A 22,114-nucleotide genomic window follows, 5' to 3' on the forward strand; every position below is an offset into this window, starting at 1 on the left:
CTGAAGCGAGACATCAAAGCGGTTTGAGAAGGACTAAAAACATTGATATCTCCGAGGCAAGAAACACATAATTTGCATGTGCGTGTGGCATTTTGGAGTCAGCAGATCACACTGTTTTGTAGGTGGCGAATGAGGCTGAGCGGCTGAAGGGTGCGGGCTTTGCGCATGTTCAGTTCGAACGATAGCAGCATGTATGAGGCTGGTAAGAAGGGAGCAAACTCTACATTTCCCTTGGTGCATCCTCATCATGCACAAAACAGAAATGGCTCAAGAAAGATATTGAAACCTTGGTAGGCAGCACTTCTAGCCACTCTGCTATCCAACAATGGAAAATAATCCTCATCTGTGTTGTTTCGGTAGACCAATAGAACCTGCCAGTGAATTCCACAAAGATGCAGACCTCCTACGCAGGTAGAATATGGACAACAATGGATGACATTGAGTATTTTGTGTTCTCTCTTCTTCGGGCTATCCATTTGTTACGATTGGCATGCAAGCATTCTTTACAATCTCTTGCTGTACAGATACGACAATTGCCTGTCAAACAATCAGTGGAGTCTTTGCTCTCACTGGCCAAGTAATATTTTAGCAGCTTTGATTCTGACAGAACTTTGGCTTTCTTCACCTGCATAGTTCAGCACCGCTGTTGTTTTTAGTCAACAAAACATTGGTCACAGGGAACTGAAAAGGTGGCACTTAATGGATCAGCATTATGAACTCTGTGAGGATTCAGCGTTATGGCAGAGCTAGAAAGTACAAAAAAAGTGAACATTACTTAAAGGGGATCGGTAGAGCAGAGATTATCTTTAAATGTTACTTTGGAAGGGAGTGAAATATTTTGGGTAAATCCATGATTTTCTAAATACATTGTTGAGTCAAGATCGTATTCCATGTTTTTGTTTTGCAAACAGAGTGCAATAACGTCTGATGTAGAGTTGCGTAGCAGCCCCTGGCGCTCTTCTGACTGGGGAGAAATCAACACTTGACAGGCTCCACTTTCCTGGTTGCTAAGATACCAGCCTCAACAATTGATGTTTGGGGGAGGATTTTGTCAAATGTCAGACGTAAGTGTTCCCCAGCCTTTGTGACATCGTGCCGAAACCTGATGTGTCTCCTAGGAGGCCAACGCGATTTTAAATTCACGCCCACGTTCACAGCAAGTGTTTGTGAGTAACGGTTCCTAGCTTATTTTTTTTCTTCTTCTTTTTTGACTTAGATTCTGCGGTGCTCCCTTATCTACAAGCACCACCATACCTGAGTGTCATTGGCAAGTCCTTATCTTCCTCTCTACATGATCTACAGCACCTGCTGCCTGTCACTGATAGATGTAGCCAATCGTAAATCCTGTCCACATCAGAGCCAACACGCTACACGATTCAGCAGGATTACATGTTGTGGAAAGGAAATCGATGATAAATCTCAGTTCCCTTCATGAAAAATGTCAAGGGAAGTATTTATTGTCGCACAACACAGAGATTCACCGTGTTCTCCCCACTGATCCCATCCTGTCAATTCATGCGAGAATTTAGCAGAAAATAAACACGCAGTGTCAACAAATTCGCAAAAAGCCTCTTTTGCGCGCAGTTTAACATTAGCGATCGAAATTAGCCATAACGAGACTGCCATTGTCACGTTGTCACAGCCGATCACACGCGGGGAGAGGCTGTGAACGCACGGCATTGGCGTGCACGTTGCTAGTCAACGAGAATACGTGGTGACCTCAGCACCAATTTGTCAGCTCGCCTGGATCGCTCTTAAAATGGTGTCATTATCACAGCAGGACCAAGATAACCCGACGTTTCCAAGCTTACCTTGGGCCAAACAGTCACTGTCACAGGCAGCCATAAATAGATTACAGACCACTCAAACTGCTGCGTGTGCACGTCGGTCATACGGCTTGGGGCCGAATGGCCAGTTGCGCTAACCTGGGATCAGCAGTGACAGTCACATGAGGCCCAACGCAGATTAGCTGCAGAGTGCACTCAAAGCTATATAGCCAGAATTAGTTCATTCATGCATGCGTTTCCTATAGCAGGTCATGCAAGTGACGGTTGAGCTGGAGTCTATCCCAGCAGACTTTAGTTCCTGTGACTTTGAAAAACCAATGGAATGACACTGAAGGAACAGTAAAATGAACATATGACGTGCTTCGATCTTAACTCATCCAAATTTGATGGTATGTCTACAGGACGTCCTTTCCTCCAAAAAACGGAATTCACCTCGATGCGTCATTCTCCTTTTTGTTGTTGAGTGTCAGTGGTTCTAATTCTGACTGATACATTCACTGTATCTTGATCATTGCACTTATCCAAGGTACGACTGTGACATGCAAAACCTCCCCAAACCAAACATGGAGACATCCACAGAGGAAGAAGTCTAGATTCGCAAAGATACAATCGAAAAGTGGCACTCATTGTCCTTTTGTATAATGAAATAAAACTCAATGGATCGTCATGGCTGGTGCTCAGGTTGATTTTCAGTGCAGTGAGTCATCTCTTATTTGAAGCACTACACTTCTATCAACCATTATTTATCAAAATAGAAATAAACTTTTGTGTTGCGGTACTTGTACATGAGATTCCACAGCGTAGTGAAGCTACTCATCATTATGTGTATTTTTTTTTTGTCATCTTTACAAAGGCACGCCTGCATTTCTGGAGGTCACTGCACAGTTCATGACAGGGGTTGAGTGGGGTAGCTGTGTTTGTGTGGGGAGGGGGGGGGATGAAACAGCACGGAGGAAGACGACGCATTGGGAGGGGTTTGAATATCGTGTCAGGCTTTTTAGAGGAGAGTCTTCTTGTGTTGATGAATAATTGAGCTGTAGTCAAGCGGGGAGCCATTTCATAGCCCTTCTGTCTCCAAGTTAAAATTAGACTATTCTCCCCATGCAGACAGTCTCTTTGAGATGCCACTGTCTCACAGCATCACTCTTCTCTCTCCGCAACAGCCCACTTGTGCCTCTCACTGCAATAAGCCTCAGTCAATATGAGGAGAGACATAAACATGCTTGGCAGACAAGTCGGAGTGCGGCACTCACGATCTGTGCGGTCTTGTTTTATCTTGGGTAAAACAAAACAAGGTAACGATTTGATAGTTAAAGTGTTCTTCATCTTAATGAGATGCCGAAGTCGTCCCTGCGCAGCAGTATAAATGGATTTAAAAAAATAAAAACGAGTTTGGCCTGTCTACCTGTCAACGCCGGATCGCCCCGTGAGCTTTCCTGTCTTCGCCTGGCCTCCTAGCACCAGCGGCTCAACTCAACCTGTCCCTCCATGCCACCAAAGAGCCCAAAAAGTAGGACACAGATAGCATGTCGCATGCTCATCCACATCAAGAGAAATGTTATGGCACGAAAGACACACATTTTCATGACAGCACACTAAAGAGGCCATGAGCCCAGTATCGGCGCTTATCTGTGGGCAGCCAGCTGTGGGGCAATCAGTGAGTCTTCAAAGCGTTGGTTTCTTCAGGGTATCTGAGCTTGCATTGTTACAATTTTAATTAGAACTGCCTCTTGCCTGCTCACCGAGATCCATCCAACATCAAAGCTCCTCTCTGAATAGTGATGTATTGCTAAAGCACGCCTCAGGTACTGCCTCGATCTTGAATGCACCCCCTTCAAAATCCTCCTTGCGTACTTCTTTGTACCTCTCTCATGTCCAATTTACTCATATTTCCGTGTTGGCTGACACAACCTTTTATTCTTGTTCGGTCAAGAAAACGGTGCTAAGATTTATGGGCGTGCGCTCTTTTGTGGTTTTAATATCCCGCTCGTTATGGCTATGGTCGTGGAACAGAAATGTTGTTATATGGTGGACCCTCGCAGTTCGGCACCTGCGGATTCACCAATTTGTCGATTTAAAAAGAAAATTTTAGAAATATATATTTGAGGGGTGGAGAGAAATGGGGAGCAACCCCAGATAATATTTGGACTTCATTATTTTCATTCTTCTCAGGAGGACCGCCCTATTCATTTGTGAAAATGCATTTTATTCACAACATGCATTCCTGCGCAAATATTGTATACACTCACCACAACATTTGGTCCAAAGCTACATTGTTGTTAAACATTTACAGCAGCGGTGTCAAACTCATTTTCATTATGGGCCACATTGTAGTTCCGGTTTCCCTTGGAGGGCCGTTATGAATTTTGGGAAACCATATAAATGTTTAATTACCTCCACATGTTACATACACAGCACTTAAAAAATTGATGAATAACTAATTTTAAAATCCGAAGTCAAGAATAATGACTGTTACTGTGGATTACGTATGACATTTCAAATTTTTGCTTGAGACTTTAGCAAGCATGATGCAACTTGACATGCTTGATTTTCTTTCGCGGGCCACATAAAATGCTGTGGCGGACCAGATCTGGCCCCCGGGCCTTGACTTTGACACCAGTTATGTACAGTATACCCACAATCATAAACATTATCTCATTAATGCTGTTGTTGTTCTTTTGCGTTGAGAACAGTATAATATATCATCGTTCTACTCATATAAAATATATATAGAATTTTTGTAACGTTAAAACGTTATGGATTCATTCATCCTGGAAGAAACTCTACTTCATTTATCAAAACTAGTACTTCCCCTTAGGTGGGAATTCTTCGGGGGACATTGAAAAGAAAAAAGGGGGGAAAAAAAACAAACAAACATCGAATGGCCTTCCATACCACTACTGGTTTGTTGTATGCTTACTTTTTGTATTATTGTATAATAACTGTAAAAAATAAATCTCACTACTTTACGGATTTCACCTATCACTGTTTTTTTTGGAACGTAACCCCCGCGATAAACGAGGGATTACTGTATATAAGGTTGATACAATACAAGACACAACTAAAACTAAGTTTAGTAATATAGAACCAAGACTTTGGTCTACCTTCTTCCATCATGGAATTTGAACAACCTTGAATCCGTGTGCACTCAATGTTGTAATGTTAGCAAGCCATGTAAGTCATTAACTAGGAGTCTTCTTGTCCTCGACTAGCGATGTGGGGAATGAGTAAGCCGTTGACAACTTTGAAGAGCGTTTCCAAATCGTAGTGCGTTACCCAACAAAAATATAATCTGGCTGTTAATGGTTCTGTCTGTTAATGTGTACGAGCGAAGGTTGCAACATTCCTTATGGAGGCCGACAGGCCAAAGTGACTTGCGCTAGTAGTTAAACAAGAATGCGGCATTACCTCATTAAAACGTCACATTGTATAATCACGATGCAGCTCTCGCCTGCAGTTCTTACATGCTGACTCACATTGAACGTGACCACTCTGGGCCTGTAAACACACAAGTCATACACACATCGAAGAACGAACGCTAAAGAACTTGAAATAAATAAAGAAGTCGTTCAGTCTCTTGAATCATGTAAACTGTTTCTGCACCCGATCTGGCAACCATTACGGTGCATAATAAACAAGAAACAAGGCGTGCTTGTGTAATTCTTATATTGCGTCGTGTGTAGGGGAGCACAACTCTTCATCAAGCGTTCACCAGTCAGATGAGAGCTAGTCTGCAGGACACCCACGATCCATGGATGAATGGATAATAATGATAAAAATAATAAGAAGCAGAAGAAGTAGAAGAAGAACAATGTGGTCAAAATGTAAACTAAAATAGCTAATTATAACATCAGCAGCGAGGCTAACACATTACCCACCATTATATTATTAGACCACCAAAATGATTTTGCCATTTTTCAAGCTCACAAATTACACGCTGAAGCTTTTTTTTTTGGTGTCATACAATGCTCCGGCCCACTTGCTCAGACACATGCTCAAGCCATATTTTTGGACCAGTCAGATGCAGCTGCTACTCTCATACAGAGGTCAAGATTCTTGGCCGTCATTATTCATCAGCACCACTGACCCCGTTGGGAGAGGACATTTTACACTGTTCCAGATCCTCTGACATTTCAATCATAGAAGTAATTTACACTTAGAAGAATTTTATTTGCATTTTATAACTGTTTTTTTTTGTACAACAGCCAAGAGTCTGACAGCGAAAAGTAACCCTTTGACATTAGATGCTAATTACTGTGCTTTTGTCAATTAGCTTAATTGGACAGAAATGAAAAGTATATGCCTGCAGTATTCTTTGCATTAATATTTTTGAATAGTGGTGGGCGATACGATCGTTCATGACTTTAACATGTTGACGATCTCATGAAGCCGAAAGAATATTAAATCGTCAAGGCATACATGCATACATATTAACATGTATACATACATGTAAATAATTACATATTTTGAACATTTTATATGAGGAAATTGCTCAGTAATGTGCAAATTAGTCTACAATAACCAATCTAAAAAAAATAAGGATCTTTTAATAGGGGCCTGGGAGGTCATTTAGCATCCAAGCAATAGCAGATTTTTAAGTATCCATTTTTTGTGGCCGTTTACAGTACACAGGCTAGACCAGGTTTAGAGTTGTGTGCCTTCAGTGTCGTACCATATTATGCTGCAATATGCTGGGCAGCAATAAGGTCGACTGGAAGAGATTCAGTCTTCTTCAAATAAAGAAGAGGCTGAGAAGCTTCAGAAGAAATCTCCATCTTCACGGCATATAGAACATGCCTGTGAGTGTTGTTAATTCTGTGTTTGCATGTGTTGCTGCACTATTTGTGTTAAAGTAACTGTTGTTTGAGGATTTATAATTAACATCTATCCAAATTTTGGTTATCCCGACGATGGTATTTCACATTATATGTTCGCGTTGAGCTAGGGGTCTTTATTTAGCTGAAATTATATTAAAAAAATATATCTCCTTTCATCCATTTTTTTGTCATACTGATTTTGGTCATCAGTGTCACGGGGGAGCTGGAGCCTTTTCCAGCTGACTACACGGCGGGCTACACCCTGGACCTGGAGAAAACCCACACGGAGTAATGTCATGTCATGTAATTTCAGGCACTCAATTTAAGGAACTGTGAATTGGATGTGCGTGTGAGTGGAATTTTAATTCTCTTCTGCTGTCAGTTTTACAGTAAACTTCAACCCAGAGTGACAATTAAGTACCTTGGGTGTTCACTGTGCATCGCTACGTTAAGCGCTCATTGTTCTTTCTCTGAAAATCTTCATGTTTAAACACTGATATGAAAACCACAAAAACAACAACAACAACAACCACACATTAGTTAAGAGTTCAACCTTGAACCTTGGCAGATATCTGTTCTTTGTTTCATTCTTTTTTTTATTCAGATTGTTTGTTTGCATGTTGCTGATGTCGCCCCGCCCAGCACTTCACCGGATTCAAAGAACAATGGAGCAACGGATCTATTTTTGTAACGTGCCATGACTCCACGCGCTTGTGTATTTGTACGTGTTGGAGAGTGAGTGGGTGTGGCTCAGAGACCGAGCAGAACCTCAAGTTGGTATGCATCTCCTCACCATGCTGCTCAGAGAGGACAGAGATGAGAAACCATGACGATGACATCGCAGCCCAGAGTTCAACAACAAATGTCATCTTGTTTTAACCGAAACAAAGGACACTTGTTTCTCTCCCAGATTGCCTCCCAGAATTTGTCCTGTGAGTTGGAAGTGTGACGACAGAGCACTGACCTTCTTTTCTCTGCTGAAAGACCCTGTGTGTAGGTCTGCGGAGGGCAAAGTCTGCGAGTGGCAATTTGGTGTTGGACACCGATCACATGGGGAACGAATACAGTCTTAATACTGGGTGAAGTCAAAACTATTTAATCTAAACAATGACATAGTAAGGCAATTTAACAGGATGAACTGAGCCGACATGACGCTAATGATGCTAATGGACAAGAGAACTCCACTTACATTCATTCATTCATTCATCTTCCGAGCCGCTTGATGCTCACTAGGGTCGCGGGGGGTGCTGGAACCTATCCCAGCTGTCTTCGGGCAGTAGGCGGGGGACACCCTGAATTGGTTGCCAGCCAATCGCAGGGCACACAGAGACGAACAACCATTCACACTCACACTCACACCTAGGGACAATTTTTAGAGTGTTCAATAAGCATGTTTTTGGAATGTGGGAGGAAACCGGAGCACCCGGAGAAAACCCACGCAGGCCCAGGGAGAACATGCAAACTCCACACAGGGAGGCCGGAGCTGGAATCGAACCCGGTACCTCTGCACTGTGAAGCCGATGTGCTAACCACTGGACTACCGGGCCGCCTACTCCACTTACAGTCACAGTTAAAGCTAGTACCTCCATAGCCCTGTAGCCCTCAAAGCAGAAAACCATTTGTTCTCACATTCATCAGAACTCAGGATAACGGACACAGGACATGTCTGAGTACTCTTAGAGAACAAATTCAAGAACCGTGCCAATGGAGTCGAACCCCAGCAGGTCTCGCTGTGAAGCAGCAGGGGTATCAAATGTTAACACCCTTTTATTGGTGCCGAAACTGCAAAAACGGAATGCAAAAGCAACATCCTGATCTCCTCTCCTACTTTTTGCTGCGGAGATAATGTCAAGTGACTTTTAAAGATTTAGTGAAAGACTAAAATTTGCATTTTATATCGCACCCCGTGTTATTGCCTGCTTTATGTCCCAGAAGTGGAGCACGGTGGCGGCAATGAGAACAAGTCAGTTATCCTTTCCTCTGTCGTCAAACTCCTCAGAGAGTAATATGACAATACAGCAGTTGGTTTTCAATGTCGTCTGTCTCCTCACTGACAGCCTCAATGTTATGACAGGAACAAGTCACAAACTCAACCAGGAAACCGAACATGAAAATACCAGCGCAATGATTTATGGCGCAATCTCTACATATCACTCTTAATTAATACGTGTGTGTCACAGTGTACACGTGCAATTTTGGAATGAGAAGACAAGGAATCTTTGATCATTTTCCGTCAGTGGCAAACAAATTAATTGAGCGTTTTTTTTAAGGTGTGTGTGGCTGGCGGGGGACATTACGGGAATGACTTGGCATCTTTGTCTTTTGTGTCAGTCTGCAGTTACCACCTCATGTGACTTGAATGGAAACGGGACTGTTTTGGCCGTTCGAAGATCCATGACTACATTTAGTAGCAGTGCAGCGCGTTAATTGTAATATAATGTTTGACATTCACATTTGTGCCAGGTAGCAGCTGCTGTTGTGTGAGGGACCCTTTCAGCAGAAGTACAATAACTTCCATTATGCGGAGACAGTTGAGAGCCCTTGAGGGTTTGCAAAAGAAGAATCATTCCAAATTACCCGATGATGTCATTATAGTACAATATAGACATATTGTTAGTACAGCTGCTGTCCATTTATACAGGCTGTATAATCATGGCATTTTTTATGGGCTTGATAGATTTCTGAATCACCTCATGTGCTGGTCTTTTTCTATTTTATAATCATTTGCTTGAAAAGTCATCTGAAGAGATATGAAGATGTTTCTAATTGCATTTGTTGCATATACACAATGTATATGTACTACAGTGTATATAATTTTTTTAAAATTGGGTGAACCAAATTTTCAAGAAAATAAACTTTTACGTTTGGCAGGTCAACAAAACATTTTAAGTTTTGTCGTTGGGAAAATTGGCTTGTCCACTTTTCACAACAAATACTGTAGATTTGACTGCAATAATTGTTGTGGACCCCAACAAAAAGATACAAACAACTCAACCAATTGTTTGGGAGCAAACAACTTGCTTGCTTTGCTGTGTTCACTACGATGACATGTATTACCATACATGTCAATAAGTCATATTTTAATGTTGTTCCAACTTAAATTCCTGTTCCAGCCCCAAAAATACAAGTTGTGTTTTTTTTTTTTTACACTTTATGGACTCTGTTTATGGAAATTTGTTTTATGTTGCAAAGATCAAAGGTCATGTGATATGCTCAAAGACAACAGAAAGGCTCCTAAGTGGTCCTCTGAATGAGGTTATATGATATTTGTTGTTGATGAAGGCACAAATGAACTTTGACAATGAAGGTAAAGTGGAGCAATGTGTCCAAACTGAAGAGTCCAGCAGCAGTAATGAGCTGAGGGGTTGATCCCTCCAATCTGCGCAATCTTGCTTGCGCCCGGCAATGTCAGCAGTTCTCTTTCCCCCCAGAATTCCCACAATGCCATGTGGCAGTCGGGCTCAAGTTGCATGTTGGGGGCGGGGGAACCTTGGGCTGAGATACCCTTGGCCGCAGCACCACTTTTGCCTCCAACCATCTTGCCATGCTCCCAAATTTTTTGAGGGTCCTGAGGGCTGCACAGAACCCAAAATAACAAACCATATCAGCACTTATATTTGCATCCCCCTGGCAAGTTGTGACACTCGCGCAGCTGCTCCAACACCACTCAAGGCACAAACAAAGTTGTGGGGAGGATTTAGGTGCTATATATAGTTAGCACAGAACCTTTCACCTCCAGTGATATGAGCTTAGATGGAGCCAGACGTGGATAAGATGCCTGATGACAGGGACAACCTTTAACTGTCATTCAGACTACGGAAGTGAAGTGGAAAAAAAACCCAACAAATATAAGATCGAGCTCTCTGTGAACTGTTAATACAATTTACGTCCTGGTTCAAAGAGATGGTTTAAGATGGTAGGACTGTACTATCTGTCATTGTGGTACACGGTGAGACTAAAACAGCAACATTTAACTTGCAAGCAGCGGCGAAAGGGTTGAGCCGAGTGATGCTTGGTTGTCGCTTCAAACCACACGAGCTGACTACATTTTTAGTGCGCAACATATCGCACGCGGGTATAGAAGGAGAGATCACAGTGTGAAAGGGGTCGGCAAACAGCGTTGCATCTCATGCCTTGCTCAACGGCTACCCAACAGTAGTCAGGAAGCAGACCATCTCTCCGCGCCCCATGTGGGTTTGCTCAAAACGTGACAATTCATACACATCATAAGTGAAGTTGCGATTTGTTTGTGGCCCACATCCGGGTTTGAGCATCGATTACTGCCTCAATGCCATGAAAAGGTCATCAGTGAAATATTCTATGGCTTCAGATAAAGCCACGCATCTGCAGTATTCCATAGCTTTCTTTCACAAACAAACAAATGAATGAAGTTTTAGCTATCCAATCAAAGAGCCGGCACCTCTGATCAAGGTCGCAGCTTAGGGTAGACTGATGAGCTTGCTGCGGCACGTTGGTGTCTCAAACGCATGACTTCTGTTGCAAGTTGTGACTTTGCAACAGAGGCGCTGCACTGCACAACATAGCTGAGGTTGTTCTTTCCCAACGCCTGACGGAGGGCTATAGAGCTGCCAGTAATAACTCACGGCCAAGTTGCTTGCCGCAGGACACAATCACTACGCTGATAACACGCGCGAGGGCACGGTGATTCACACAGCAGCAAGGACGTTATTGATTGATATCACCCAAAAAAAAAACCCCAACAAAAAAAAGATGCCTTTTTCTTCCTTTTTCACTCCCACTTTGTGGGGTCAATACTCTTTCGGGGTATTTTCAGGTCACTGAAGCTGGGGTTTGTCCAATTTCAACAAAAACAAATCACCGGTTGCACAGATATGGCTTTGAAATTACTAATTCAACAAACACAATTGCGCAGGTGGGGTCATGCCCTGCCTCAGTAACTGAGTGACTGAATGGCGCAGGCATCTCTTTGTGTGGGTGTGTGTGGGAAGCGGTGATACATCGACAGCAGAGCCATACAACTTTGCCGGCTCTTTGGAAAGAAAGGTAGCGACGAGTAACGACAAGGCTTTTTTTCTGTTGCCAACGTGACAGTATGTGCACTCCTTGTTTCCATGGCAACGGGCGTATTGACACGCTGCAGTGCTGTGCTACTGGAAGTTGGCGGCCATCCAGGAAGCATCCTGCCCGGACACGGAGCTCGCATTGTGCCTTTCAGCTCCACACAAAGCAAGCATCATTTCATCTCTTCCGAATCTTTATGGGCTAAACACCAATGTCAGGAGAAATGAAACAAATAGCGTGGTTATGGGTATGATTACGATGATCAAAATGGCATCATTTGCTGTTGCGGCGTGGGGCGGAGGAGACACGGTTGGTCAGGAAGCGAAAGAGCGACAGAGAAAAACACAGCCGAAGGGAGGGGCGAGGTTTGCATCACACAGTGTTCGCATGTGAAGATGAGCAGAGCGAAAGGTGATGCTCGTGTTATGTTACACGAACATACAACTGGCGGGACGGGTGGGGGGGGCTGGGCTCAACACCAACAGATGGATAAACCCAAGAGAGGAATGCGTGCCAAGTGCCAACTGTATCAGCGGCTTGCTCGGGCATGAAAATGTCAGCGACGAGCCACGCGTTCCCTGCTATTTATATAATCCACCATGTGCTGCATGTACACATAAGGCCTGAAGAGCGGGAATGGTGGGGGTGAAGGGGAAGAGCACTGCCAGGCAGAGGCGGAGGCGGAGGCGAGATGAGTGCGTGTGACTCATCTCTCTATCGGTCGTAAAAGCAGCCTGACAGGAGCCGCCATTGCTCGATGTGTTCAGACAGGCTGGGGAGGGAAATGTCAACACCGGGAAGGCAGGGCCGTTCATGGCTAACAACCGCATGGGCCGATAAAGGCTAGCATTATCTCATCTCACTCACACGCCGATGCAAGGGCTGTACTTAGACCCCAGGCAAGTGGTTACTGGTCATGATGGAAGCGACGTGCTGTTTTGAAGCGCCGCCTTTGTCTCGGTGCTACCGCCTTGGCATGAGCCCATAAATGCAGAGAGGAAATTTGAAAAAAGCCCCACGCTGGGCAAAAGTCATTTAGTGGCTTGCTAGTCTCCAATTAGTGACCGGCTGGTGAACAAGTAACCCCATCAAAACACATCAGTTGGCATTTTGCTACACGGCCTTTTCCAAAGCCCTCAGGGTCTGTGTGGACGGCGTCCTTGTCCAGACAAAGCCCTCTAAAGCCTGGATTTCATTTCCACATTGTGCCCCGGTGTCCCCTTCATTGTTGATTTTTCCACTATGTGCAAGGCCAGTGCGTTGGAAGCGCTCGGTTAGGCCCACGTCAAAAGAAAAACTCTCCGCAGCGGACAGCTCGGCCACTCTTGTTATTCATGTCATGCCTGATGCTTTAGCGGGGCGGGGTGCAGAATTTTCCAGAAGCAGCTGTGCGCTTGTGAAGCCGACAGCCCAAAAAGGTCTCCGACTCCCTCCTTTCTCCCCACCCTCCCCCCAGCACCCCCCCCCGCTCCCGCCGCACTCAGCCCCTCCCTTCCTCTCCATCAGCATTCTTGGCTCAGTGCCCAGACTTACTCCAACTCACACTGAAACAGAAATATCCGCACTCCCCCCTCTCCCCCCCCACACCTCCTCCCTCCACTGAACACATCCCTCTGGCTCAACAGCGAAACTTCCATCACTCCGGATGACATTGGATCATTTTTCTCCCCCTGCATAGCGCAGCCAAGGAGGAGGACAAGGCAAAGGAGCGGCTGCCCTTTCCGCCTTGTGATTATATCATTACAGCGCTGTGTATACACTACAGTATATCCCACACAGCCTGTCATTAGTCAACTTTATATGATGATAGTTCACGAGTGCATTTGGTTATTCTGAGCTCTGTTCCCACACCTGTTGCGAAATGCATCGCCGGAGTTATCGGCTAATCGGCAAAGCAATACAAGCGCTCTCTAAATAAAGCGGTCCCGGCGACAGTTGTGTAACACACTCAAAAGTCACATGCTCCAATAATAGCGGCCACCTGTCAAACGCAGGCCGCGCTTTTGCCCTCTCCAAATGTTCCGCAACTGAGAGCTGGCGGGAACGTTTATCAAGGGAAATCAAAGACAAAAGGCGAGGCAAAAGCAAAAGTGGAGCGTAGACGAGACACACAGTGGATGTCACTATCGAGCCTTGATTGACAACGGCGTTCGCACTCACAGGAGAAATCGCTGCCATATTCAGTTATGTAACATACGGAGAAACTACCGCGGGTCGCCGTACAGACACGCAGTTTATCCCAAAGAAAAGTGACAAACTATCGAGGAGTGATGCTCTTATCTGCTGACAACAGGGAGATGAAAGAAGGATCTCTCCGCAAACAAAGTTGTGTGCGTTTTGATTCCACACCTCCGTAGCGTAAAGGTGCAGTTGTGGCCGGGGTTGACTGTCGTAGCGCGCAGACGCACTCGCCGCCGTGCTTGCAGCCCGACTTGAAAGGGCAATAATTATGGGAGGCCGAGGCCCTAAGCTGAGCGAGGCTAGAACAGACAAGGACGTGGAGGAAATGAGCTGCTGCGAGCATCTCATAATACATCACCGCAGATCTGCTGACACACCCCAGAAAGCGAGCCGTTCATCAGCCCACAGAGCCGCTCCCTTGTCAGATACACTCTGGGAACGCTTCCATTTCAAATCGTCGAGAGATTTTACTACATCGCGGCGTTGAAGCTGGAACAAACTACGTGACGCTACCGGTGTCTCCTCAGCCCGTGTTTACGGTACCTTAAACGGACTTTGTGTGCTTCTTTGACTCAGAGCTACAAAGACGCGCAGACCTTCATAGACACGCACGAGGCAGATCCCAAACACTACAAAAGCAGCACCAAAAATATTTAGGCTCTAAAAGCCATGATATGCACTAACTAGGAAATTCAAAGTCCTACTTCTATTGCGTCATGAACTCATTCAGTACCAGCCAATTCTGGACCAAGTCTGAAAAGACGTTGAAAAACGTCTTTGGGAGCGAATGAGTGAAATAAGCACCCCAATTCTCCAATAAAGAAAGGATGTCGAAAAAAATAATGTTGTCATCGGTGCAGACATTAGATAAGCACTTAAAATGTGGGGTTTGTCAACCGGGACTAAATCCAGAGCACAGTTCTTTTCTTACAAACAAACTTAGTTGGTGATCAAGGCCCTGTGTTTCTCATTTAAGAAGAAGAAGAAAAAAAAAGTAAGTCGCAGTGCGGGGAGCTGAAGATCCTTCTGGAGCAAAGCTGTGCTCGCTACTCAGATGTTTACTTTTAGCTTGGCTCATGCTGGGCGGTAAATCTAACTTTAGTCTGCTGTGCGAGACGGGACAACACAGCCCAAATGCATCCATTGGGTGGGTGGGGTGCTTGCTACAAGGGCAGTTGGAGAGCCCATCTTCTGGGGGAACGCCATGACATTATACTGGGCGTACAGAAAATGCGTAAGGAGATGGACTGATCCTAAGGCTTGAATGCAGACTAGATAAGGCATCCTCTTTTCTCAGGCAGCATAGTAGCAGCACGCCATCTTATCAGCTGATCCCGAGCCAGGAGTCTGGGCTTGTTTCTTAGCAAAAAAAAAAAAGAAGAGATCGTGCCGTGCTCGAAAGCCCAAACGCTCTTGGAAGTGTCCCGTTCTTTGTCCTTGTCTCTCACTTCGCCTCTTTCCCATGTTCATTTTTCATCCGGCTCGCCTCATATATATTTTTTTTGTCGTCTTTCCTTCTTCCTCTCCCACCTCTCTTCTTCCCTCCCTCTCTCAGCTGCTCCACTTACAAGATTTGGCAGCACTCCAAGATCTGAGAAAAACATTGAGGCATAGCTTGGTTTGATGTCTGGAAAGAGAGGGAGGGAGGGAGCGAGGAAGGGAGGGGGGGGGAGCGAGAGAGAGTCCTCATTTCCATTTCACAGACTTGATTCATAGCAACACGGCAACAGAAAAAGAGAGAACTGTAAGAATGCAGAGTGAGTGAGTGCCAGTCGGAGAGAAATGGAGAGGTATAAGGCAGATATGTTTGTTGAACACGAGTTCAAAATATCGATTTGCATGAGCTCAGCTTCTCGCTAAGGTAAACTCACTGAACCATCGAGAGAGAGAGAGAGAAGGCCCATTCGCTTCACGGCATTGCAATCAATTTAACGTGGTTGGCTTTTATGGCTGGACCAGCCAAAAGAAAAGCCAGCCAAGAATCTGAAGGGACGTTTTACACATCCAGCCATGCTCCTCCTAATTGCCGGTTGGAGCTCCAACTTCTCCCTCCTCCCGTTCCCTACTTCCTTTCCAGCACCTCGACAAGAAGCCTTCATTATGGGCCTCGCAGGAGGCTGAGCCCAACTCCAAAGGGAAACTTTGATTGATGAAAAAAGAGGCCGATGTGAGTGTGTCCTCAATAGAACATTTTCTGTGACCTTGTTTTGCCTGACAGGTCTAAATTTAAACGGATCAGTTATACGGGGGGAGCGGGAAAATATGGTCCAGATTCTCTTTTTGGCACATTATTGTGCTAAACATAGATGGGTTAGTGAAACAGCTGGCAACATGGAATACTTCACGGCCTCTCGCGTGTCATCTCCCCCACCGACTTCCCATTCACCCACTTTAACACCTCCGAGATAATTCTACGGATGGAAATGCAGAGGAGTTCCATACTCATTCAATCCCATATGACGGGTTTGTCATTCTGACATTTAACATATTTACATTCTCCTTGTTCTACTGCATACTCTGCTAAAGCGTGTCGCCAAACGACCAACGGCAACACGTCTTTCACCTCATGTTTTCAGTGATTGTCTCCATTGCCAAGCCCGGAGTGACTTTCAAAATGTTCGTTTCCTCTTCAGACCATGCAAAAATTCCCCGTTACGCATTCTGGAGACGAGCCACAGTGGTACTATGAACATCGTGTTTTGAGCAGATGATGAACGTATTTTTCAACGGAACCCAGTCGATAACTCAAAAAATCAGGCGGCCAAATTTACCAACTGTGAAACTATTACTTATGGTGAATTGGATACAAAATCTGAACGCAATAGTTTTGCGGAAACTTATCGTTTTACTTTGCCACATGCTCAGCAGAACATAAACGACTCCGAAATATCAGTTCATCGCAGAGTGCTATCGTGACACAGACAGGGAGATGTCAAAAGATTAAATGCGTGAGGAGAGTGTGTTGTGTTTATATGAACTCGACAAAACAAAATCCTCCTGGATCCCCCGCACCCTGCCCACCACCTTTTCCAGCTACTCCCCTCAGGCAGGCGCTACAGATCCATGCGCACCAAATCCAGTAGACACTTACACAGCTTCTTCCCTCTAGCCATGAACTCCCTAAACAGTCACTGACGTACTATTTGTCATTTCCTTGTTTACTATGATACTAATGCAGCGTGTTATACTGGAGACAAATTCCTTGTGTGTTTTACATACTTGGCTAATAAAGATGATTCTGATTCTGATTAAGCAGACATATCCGATTTGCTTATTCATGTCAACGAGTGCACTGCGAGCGCCAAGTTTTAGTCCAGAGACAACAAATATGAACTGCGACCTACCCAAGTTGCGGCCTCACTACCCCATCAACATCTTGGCTGTGGGCTGCATGCTGACCTACAGTTTAGTTAACCATTAAGCGGCAACAGACTCGCCAATCTGTTATTGCCTCTCACTGAGCCCGATGAACGGAGCCCCGTCGCATATATCAATCAAAAAGCCGACGCGGGATTTTAACGACCACTGATTAAACAATATGCCGCAATGATAACGAACGTGGCTCAACACTATTATATTTCGAAGCACATGTAAATTCATTCCTTCCTCTACCGCTGCAACATCAAACCCAAGTTATCACTTTAAAGCAGCCAAACGGATTGAATGAATTTGCCCTGAGAGACCGTCCGTTTTGCCACCACTTAGATGAGACATGACAGTTTAGCATAAAGTGGCAAGATACCATCGCAGCCAAGTCTCATCAGCAGATTAAACATTAAAAAAAACAACTCCCTGAACACAAAGTCAAACGAGGGCCAGTGAAGCATTAAATGAAAATTGTTCCAGCAAGCCTTGGTAGTATAAACAACAACAAAAAAAACCATAATAGTTTGATACGTTTGTTTTTTTTTAGCTGCAAACGCCGTAGCATCTGCTTTGCACCTATTTCACAAGTCAAGATGCAACACCAGTGCACCGTGTTATGGCACAGACGCCGTGGATACACGGTCGCCGTATTTGTCACAGCGCATACGATTTTAGAGAACAAACATGCATCGGCCCCGTTGTGATAACGCTTAATGGCAGTGGTTACAATTGTTCCTTTGTGTGTTAACGTGCAAACTACCACACACACGTCGTTAATCTTGCTGGCCATTCCATTATGAAACACAAGCGGGTCGAAGTCCTGACTCATAAAATAAAGTGAACATTGGCTGGTAGATGGCACGAGAGTGACAAACTAAAGTGCTGACCTTTATCAAACTGGGCTGCGTTTCTGGTTTTAAAGTCCAAGCGATAAGCGGCCGATAAGAACACCAGTAAACGGAAAGGGGCTGTAAACGAACTGCGGTCTTTCAAATGGCACATATTGAAATACGTGTGTCATAAAAAAGGATGTTTTGTACTTTTTGTGTTATAGGACACACTGGCTTCAATCAGCTTTTGGAATGAGTTCATCGGGCCGGCGCCTCGGATAAATGGAGGACAGCATTTACAGTACACGAATCCTGACAAGAAGTGGGTTAAGAACAGCAGTGTTTTCGTTTGTGTTCAGTTGCAGAATTTTTTTGGGGCCCTGCGACTGACAGCTCGATAAAACATGAGCAGGAAGCAGATTGTGTCTCCAAAAAAATTACGCAACTACCGACTACATCAGCAAGCACGCACACATGCAAGAGCTCCCACCCGGGCCTGCGAGCCAGAGTCGGTTTGCTGCAGCGTCAGCTCCATGCGAGTGAGACTTCTTTGTCTGGAGGCGCCAAACGAGTCAACACGGCTTGTCGTTGGAAGGCACAGTAACTGCCTTTTGTCATTTAATGACCTCATAAACCGCTCGCACTTTGCAGGGATGGGTCGAGGTGCCCCGTTGCCATCGCACACACCCTGACCCGCTGTTTACATTTTACAGCACCTCTTTCGTTAATCTGCCACATTTGCATGTGAAAGGATATGTGGGATGTATGTCAATATGTGGGAGAACACACCGCAGGTTCCTGCTCTTATTATTATGGCCGGACACTGCAGTCGGCGTGTGACGTGTACTTCGATAAGTGTCAGAATGAGCGAATGTGGGAAATGTGTTTTTCCGCACTACGAATGCACCCGATCCATGCTTGCGGACGTGCACTGATGTTTTCATTGGCCACTTGTGATCAGAACAAAAGAAAAGAAGCTCGTAACGTGCGTGGCAATTTGCGTACAAGCTGCAACTCATGTGATGGAGACGGATGGAATTCGGAGTGATTCATGCCATAACTTCCATTGCCACATCATCACGGCGCCGATAATGGCGCGCGTTCCCACATAACTGACTCAACAGATTCCATCTGACTGAACATGACCTGGCACATATTTCAGTAGGCAGCAGTCAGTCACAGTACTGCACGGATGGAAGCAATTTGAGGGGGTTGAGGGGCAATGCGCCCGTTATTAGCAAGCACGCTTTTATTTTTCACGAGTCATGCGCACGCAGACAGGGTGCCTTTGTGCAGGCTGCTAGCCTACTTACGTCCTCCCGAGGCGTCACAACAAGCAGAAAGGAGCCCTGCCTTCCACGCACGTCCGCAACCCAACTCCCCTGAACCACTCGAATGAAGCAAGCTCAGACAATCGGTTCGTACAAGATCAAGAAATTGTATTTGGCAATTTTTAAACAAGTGCATACAAGTACAGCTAAAAGCATTTCAGTTTTGCCAAGTGCTCGTAGAGTAGCATTAGTCACATTCTACGTTAAACAGGAACTGCCACCAGACCTAGAAGTACATCGAGAATTTTGTTAAACATCAACAAAGAGGAACGTAGTCCATTATAATGAGTACATACCTTTATCTTCAAAAATATAGAAACACAATGTATTCAAAAATCAAAAATTATACAACCATGTTTACGAAGTATACTCTTCCCTTGGGTCCAATATGTACAAGTCTGTTAGTTGGTTTGAATGGGATGTATGTATGTATGTATGTATGTAATATTTATATATTTATACTCAATTTTCTTTTCTGATTGGAACCGAATCAAGGGTCCCTCTCCTTTTTTACTTTGACGTCTCCTGCCAGGATGGTGGCGATTTCTCCCTGCATGAAAGCCCACGGTACGTTGGAGCCCACCAGGGGACACTTTTCCCCGCTTGGACAGTACACTTCACCCGTGGCGCCTTGCTGCTTTATGCTCTCCCTCGAGCAGGGGAAGCAAAACTTGTGAGAGGGCACAGACGGGCACTGAACAAAGTGCGTGTCCTCTAAACGCTCGTGGCACAGCGTGCAGCATAGGGGTATGCTGCCCGGCACCGAGGAGTCCGGAATGCTTTGGGGGTGCACTTGGTCCATGCCTGGCACGTGGGGAGTACCTGCACCCGATGCATCTCTCTGCGCCAGCCTCCTCTGACTCATGGAGGACGGCGACAGGGGACTGCTGCTGTTCCGACGGGTGGTGGAGTGGACCTGGTTGGCGTCTTTCGGGGAGCTGTTCCCACCCGCATTGTCTGCGGCCATGATAAGAGCGGCCATGGGGGACTGGCCGTTCTGAACTGCCTCCGGCGGGGTGGTGCGGGAGTGGGGGGATATCGTGGAAGGGGGCGAGGCGAAGCTCGGAGGGGGCACCGGTGGCATTTTCAGTCCGTCGGAAGGCGGAGGTAACCACTGCTGCGCTTCTCCATTGAGCTTGGCGGCCGTGCCCTCGCCCTCCGGTTCAGGTGACGCTTTTCTCTTCATGCTGCGGGGGTGTTTTCCTCTGTCTGAAGGTGGGGAAAAGGTGAAAAAGACAGCGTGAATGAGTTGCTGGGCTCGTACAAGGACACGCAGACAAAGTGGAGAGCACGTATGCACCAGCGGCTGCAAATAAATAAATAAAAACACACAACACATTGACCTCTGTATGTGTATAGCGAGGGGTGACCCGGTAAAAACAAAACACGGTAGTTTTTTTGGTTTGGAAAAAAAACCCAACAACAACAAAAAAACAACGAGTTGCTGCTGCCTACCTGACTTGGAAGCCGAGGCGCTGCCGTCATAGCCCATGACCCTTTGTTGCATGGCCGCATGGTCCTTCTTGAAGCGGCTGTCGAACGTGTGCAGAGCCATCAGGTCCCGCACCGTCTTTCCCTTGCCCATCCAGTCAGGCTCTGCTCTGCCTTTGTGGCCATCCGAGATCTCCGGCGTAAGACTGTCCGGTCGGTGCTTCTCCTTGCTGTCGCGCTCGTGCTCGCTGCTGGAGACCGAGGAGGGTCTCTTGCCCATGTCGGCGGTACTACCGGCCGCCAGGGCGGAGGAAAGCCCCATCTGGCCCGGTCTGCCATTGACGGCGTGCACGGGCGGCATGCTCCCGTTCACCAAAGGCACAAGATTCGGGGGCACCGCGCTATTCCTACGCGGGTTGGGACTCTGGCGGTTCAGCTCCGGCGGCTCGTCGGGCTTAGGAAATCCATTTGGGACGGGGATGCCGTTCGCCTGCCGTCCAGACTGGTACTCGGAGCCCAGCCTGGGCGGGCGCTCGGAGGAGAGCGGGTAGCGATCCAGCGGCTGCGGCGGCCGCGAGCCGGGGTCCCCCGCCGCAGCGGCGTGGTTGATCGCCTGGATCTCCTTCCCGGAGAGCTGCGACTTCACGGGCCCGGGAGACCTACCATCCTGGAAGCCGTGAGCTCGCTTAAGCTGGCGGGCCGTCTCGATCACAAACTCGATGCGGTCCGCTCCCTCGTAGTTGACACATCCCCTGCACACGGGTTCGGTAAAATCCCAAATCATGGCCCAGGGCATGCGGGGCAGGTCGCACAAATAACACGACTGCCTCCTGGAAGAAGCAGCGACCGCCGCGGACGACATGGCGCTCGTCGTCGACCCCCGGAAAACGAACCCAAAATGAGCTTCTTCCTCTCCTCTTTCTCTTTTTCCCACCCCTTTCGAAAGCGGGTAAAAAGCAGGTTCCGCGTGGCCAAAAAGGAGCCGAAAAGTGGTCCTTTCCCGGCTGAGCGAGTGACGACGGTGGAGTTTCACAGGAAGAAGTTCATGACGGTGTGTACTTTAGTCGGGCGCTCGTCTATCTAGCGCCGCTGACTCAATGTACTACTGGCTCAATGTGGACCAGTGACGTCACCACGCCCGCTTCCACTTCTATTGACTTGATTTCTTCGACAGAACCCCCTCCACGCGCCCCCCTACTCCCCCACGCTTTACTGCAGCTTTTCGCCACTCACCCTGCCCCCTTTTTGTGTGTGCGTGTGTTTTTCCCCCAAAACAATTTCACAATACAACAAAACAAATATTATTTACAAACACGGTGTTATTATAT

General features: G+C 46.2%; 1 protein-coding gene and 1 long non-coding RNA gene across 2 annotated transcripts in view; both read right to left on the reverse strand.

Annotated features, from left to right (window-relative positions):
* LOC127610814 (uncharacterized) overlaps positions 1 to 22,114 on the reverse strand; it is a 98,337-nt gene that overhangs the window by 37,208 nt on the left and 39,015 nt on the right. The gene's annotated exons all lie outside the window — the stretch shown is intronic.
* Positions 19,443 to 21,956, reverse strand: irf2bp2a (interferon regulatory factor 2 binding protein 2a). Its single transcript, XM_052081256.1, has 2 exons — positions 20,811 to 21,956; positions 19,443 to 20,564 (listed from the first exon to the last, which is right to left on the reverse strand). The coding sequence occupies exons 1-2, from the start codon at positions 21,646 to 21,648 to the stop codon at positions 19,846 to 19,848; spliced, it is 1,557 nt and encodes a 518-aa protein (XP_051937216.1). The 5' UTR covers positions 21,649 to 21,956; the 3' UTR covers positions 19,443 to 19,845.

The sequence above is a fragment of the Hippocampus zosterae genome, chromosome 11, assembly GCF_025434085.1.
Source record: "Hippocampus zosterae strain Florida chromosome 11, ASM2543408v3, whole genome shotgun sequence".
Classification (NCBI taxonomy): Eukaryota; Metazoa; Chordata; class Actinopteri; order Syngnathiformes; family Syngnathidae; genus Hippocampus; species Hippocampus zosterae.

Bases quoted from the DNA above. Each gene is read 5' to 3' on its own strand.
- irf2bp2a (XM_052081256.1), bottom strand. From the start codon at position 21,648: ATGTCGTCCGCGGCGGTCGCTGCTTCTTCCAGGAGGCAGTCGTGTTAT. The intron at 20,565-20,810 runs GTAGGCAGCAGC...CCCCACCTTCAG, and splicing joins CGCCTCGGCTTCCAAGTCAG to ACAGAGGAAAACACCCCCGC.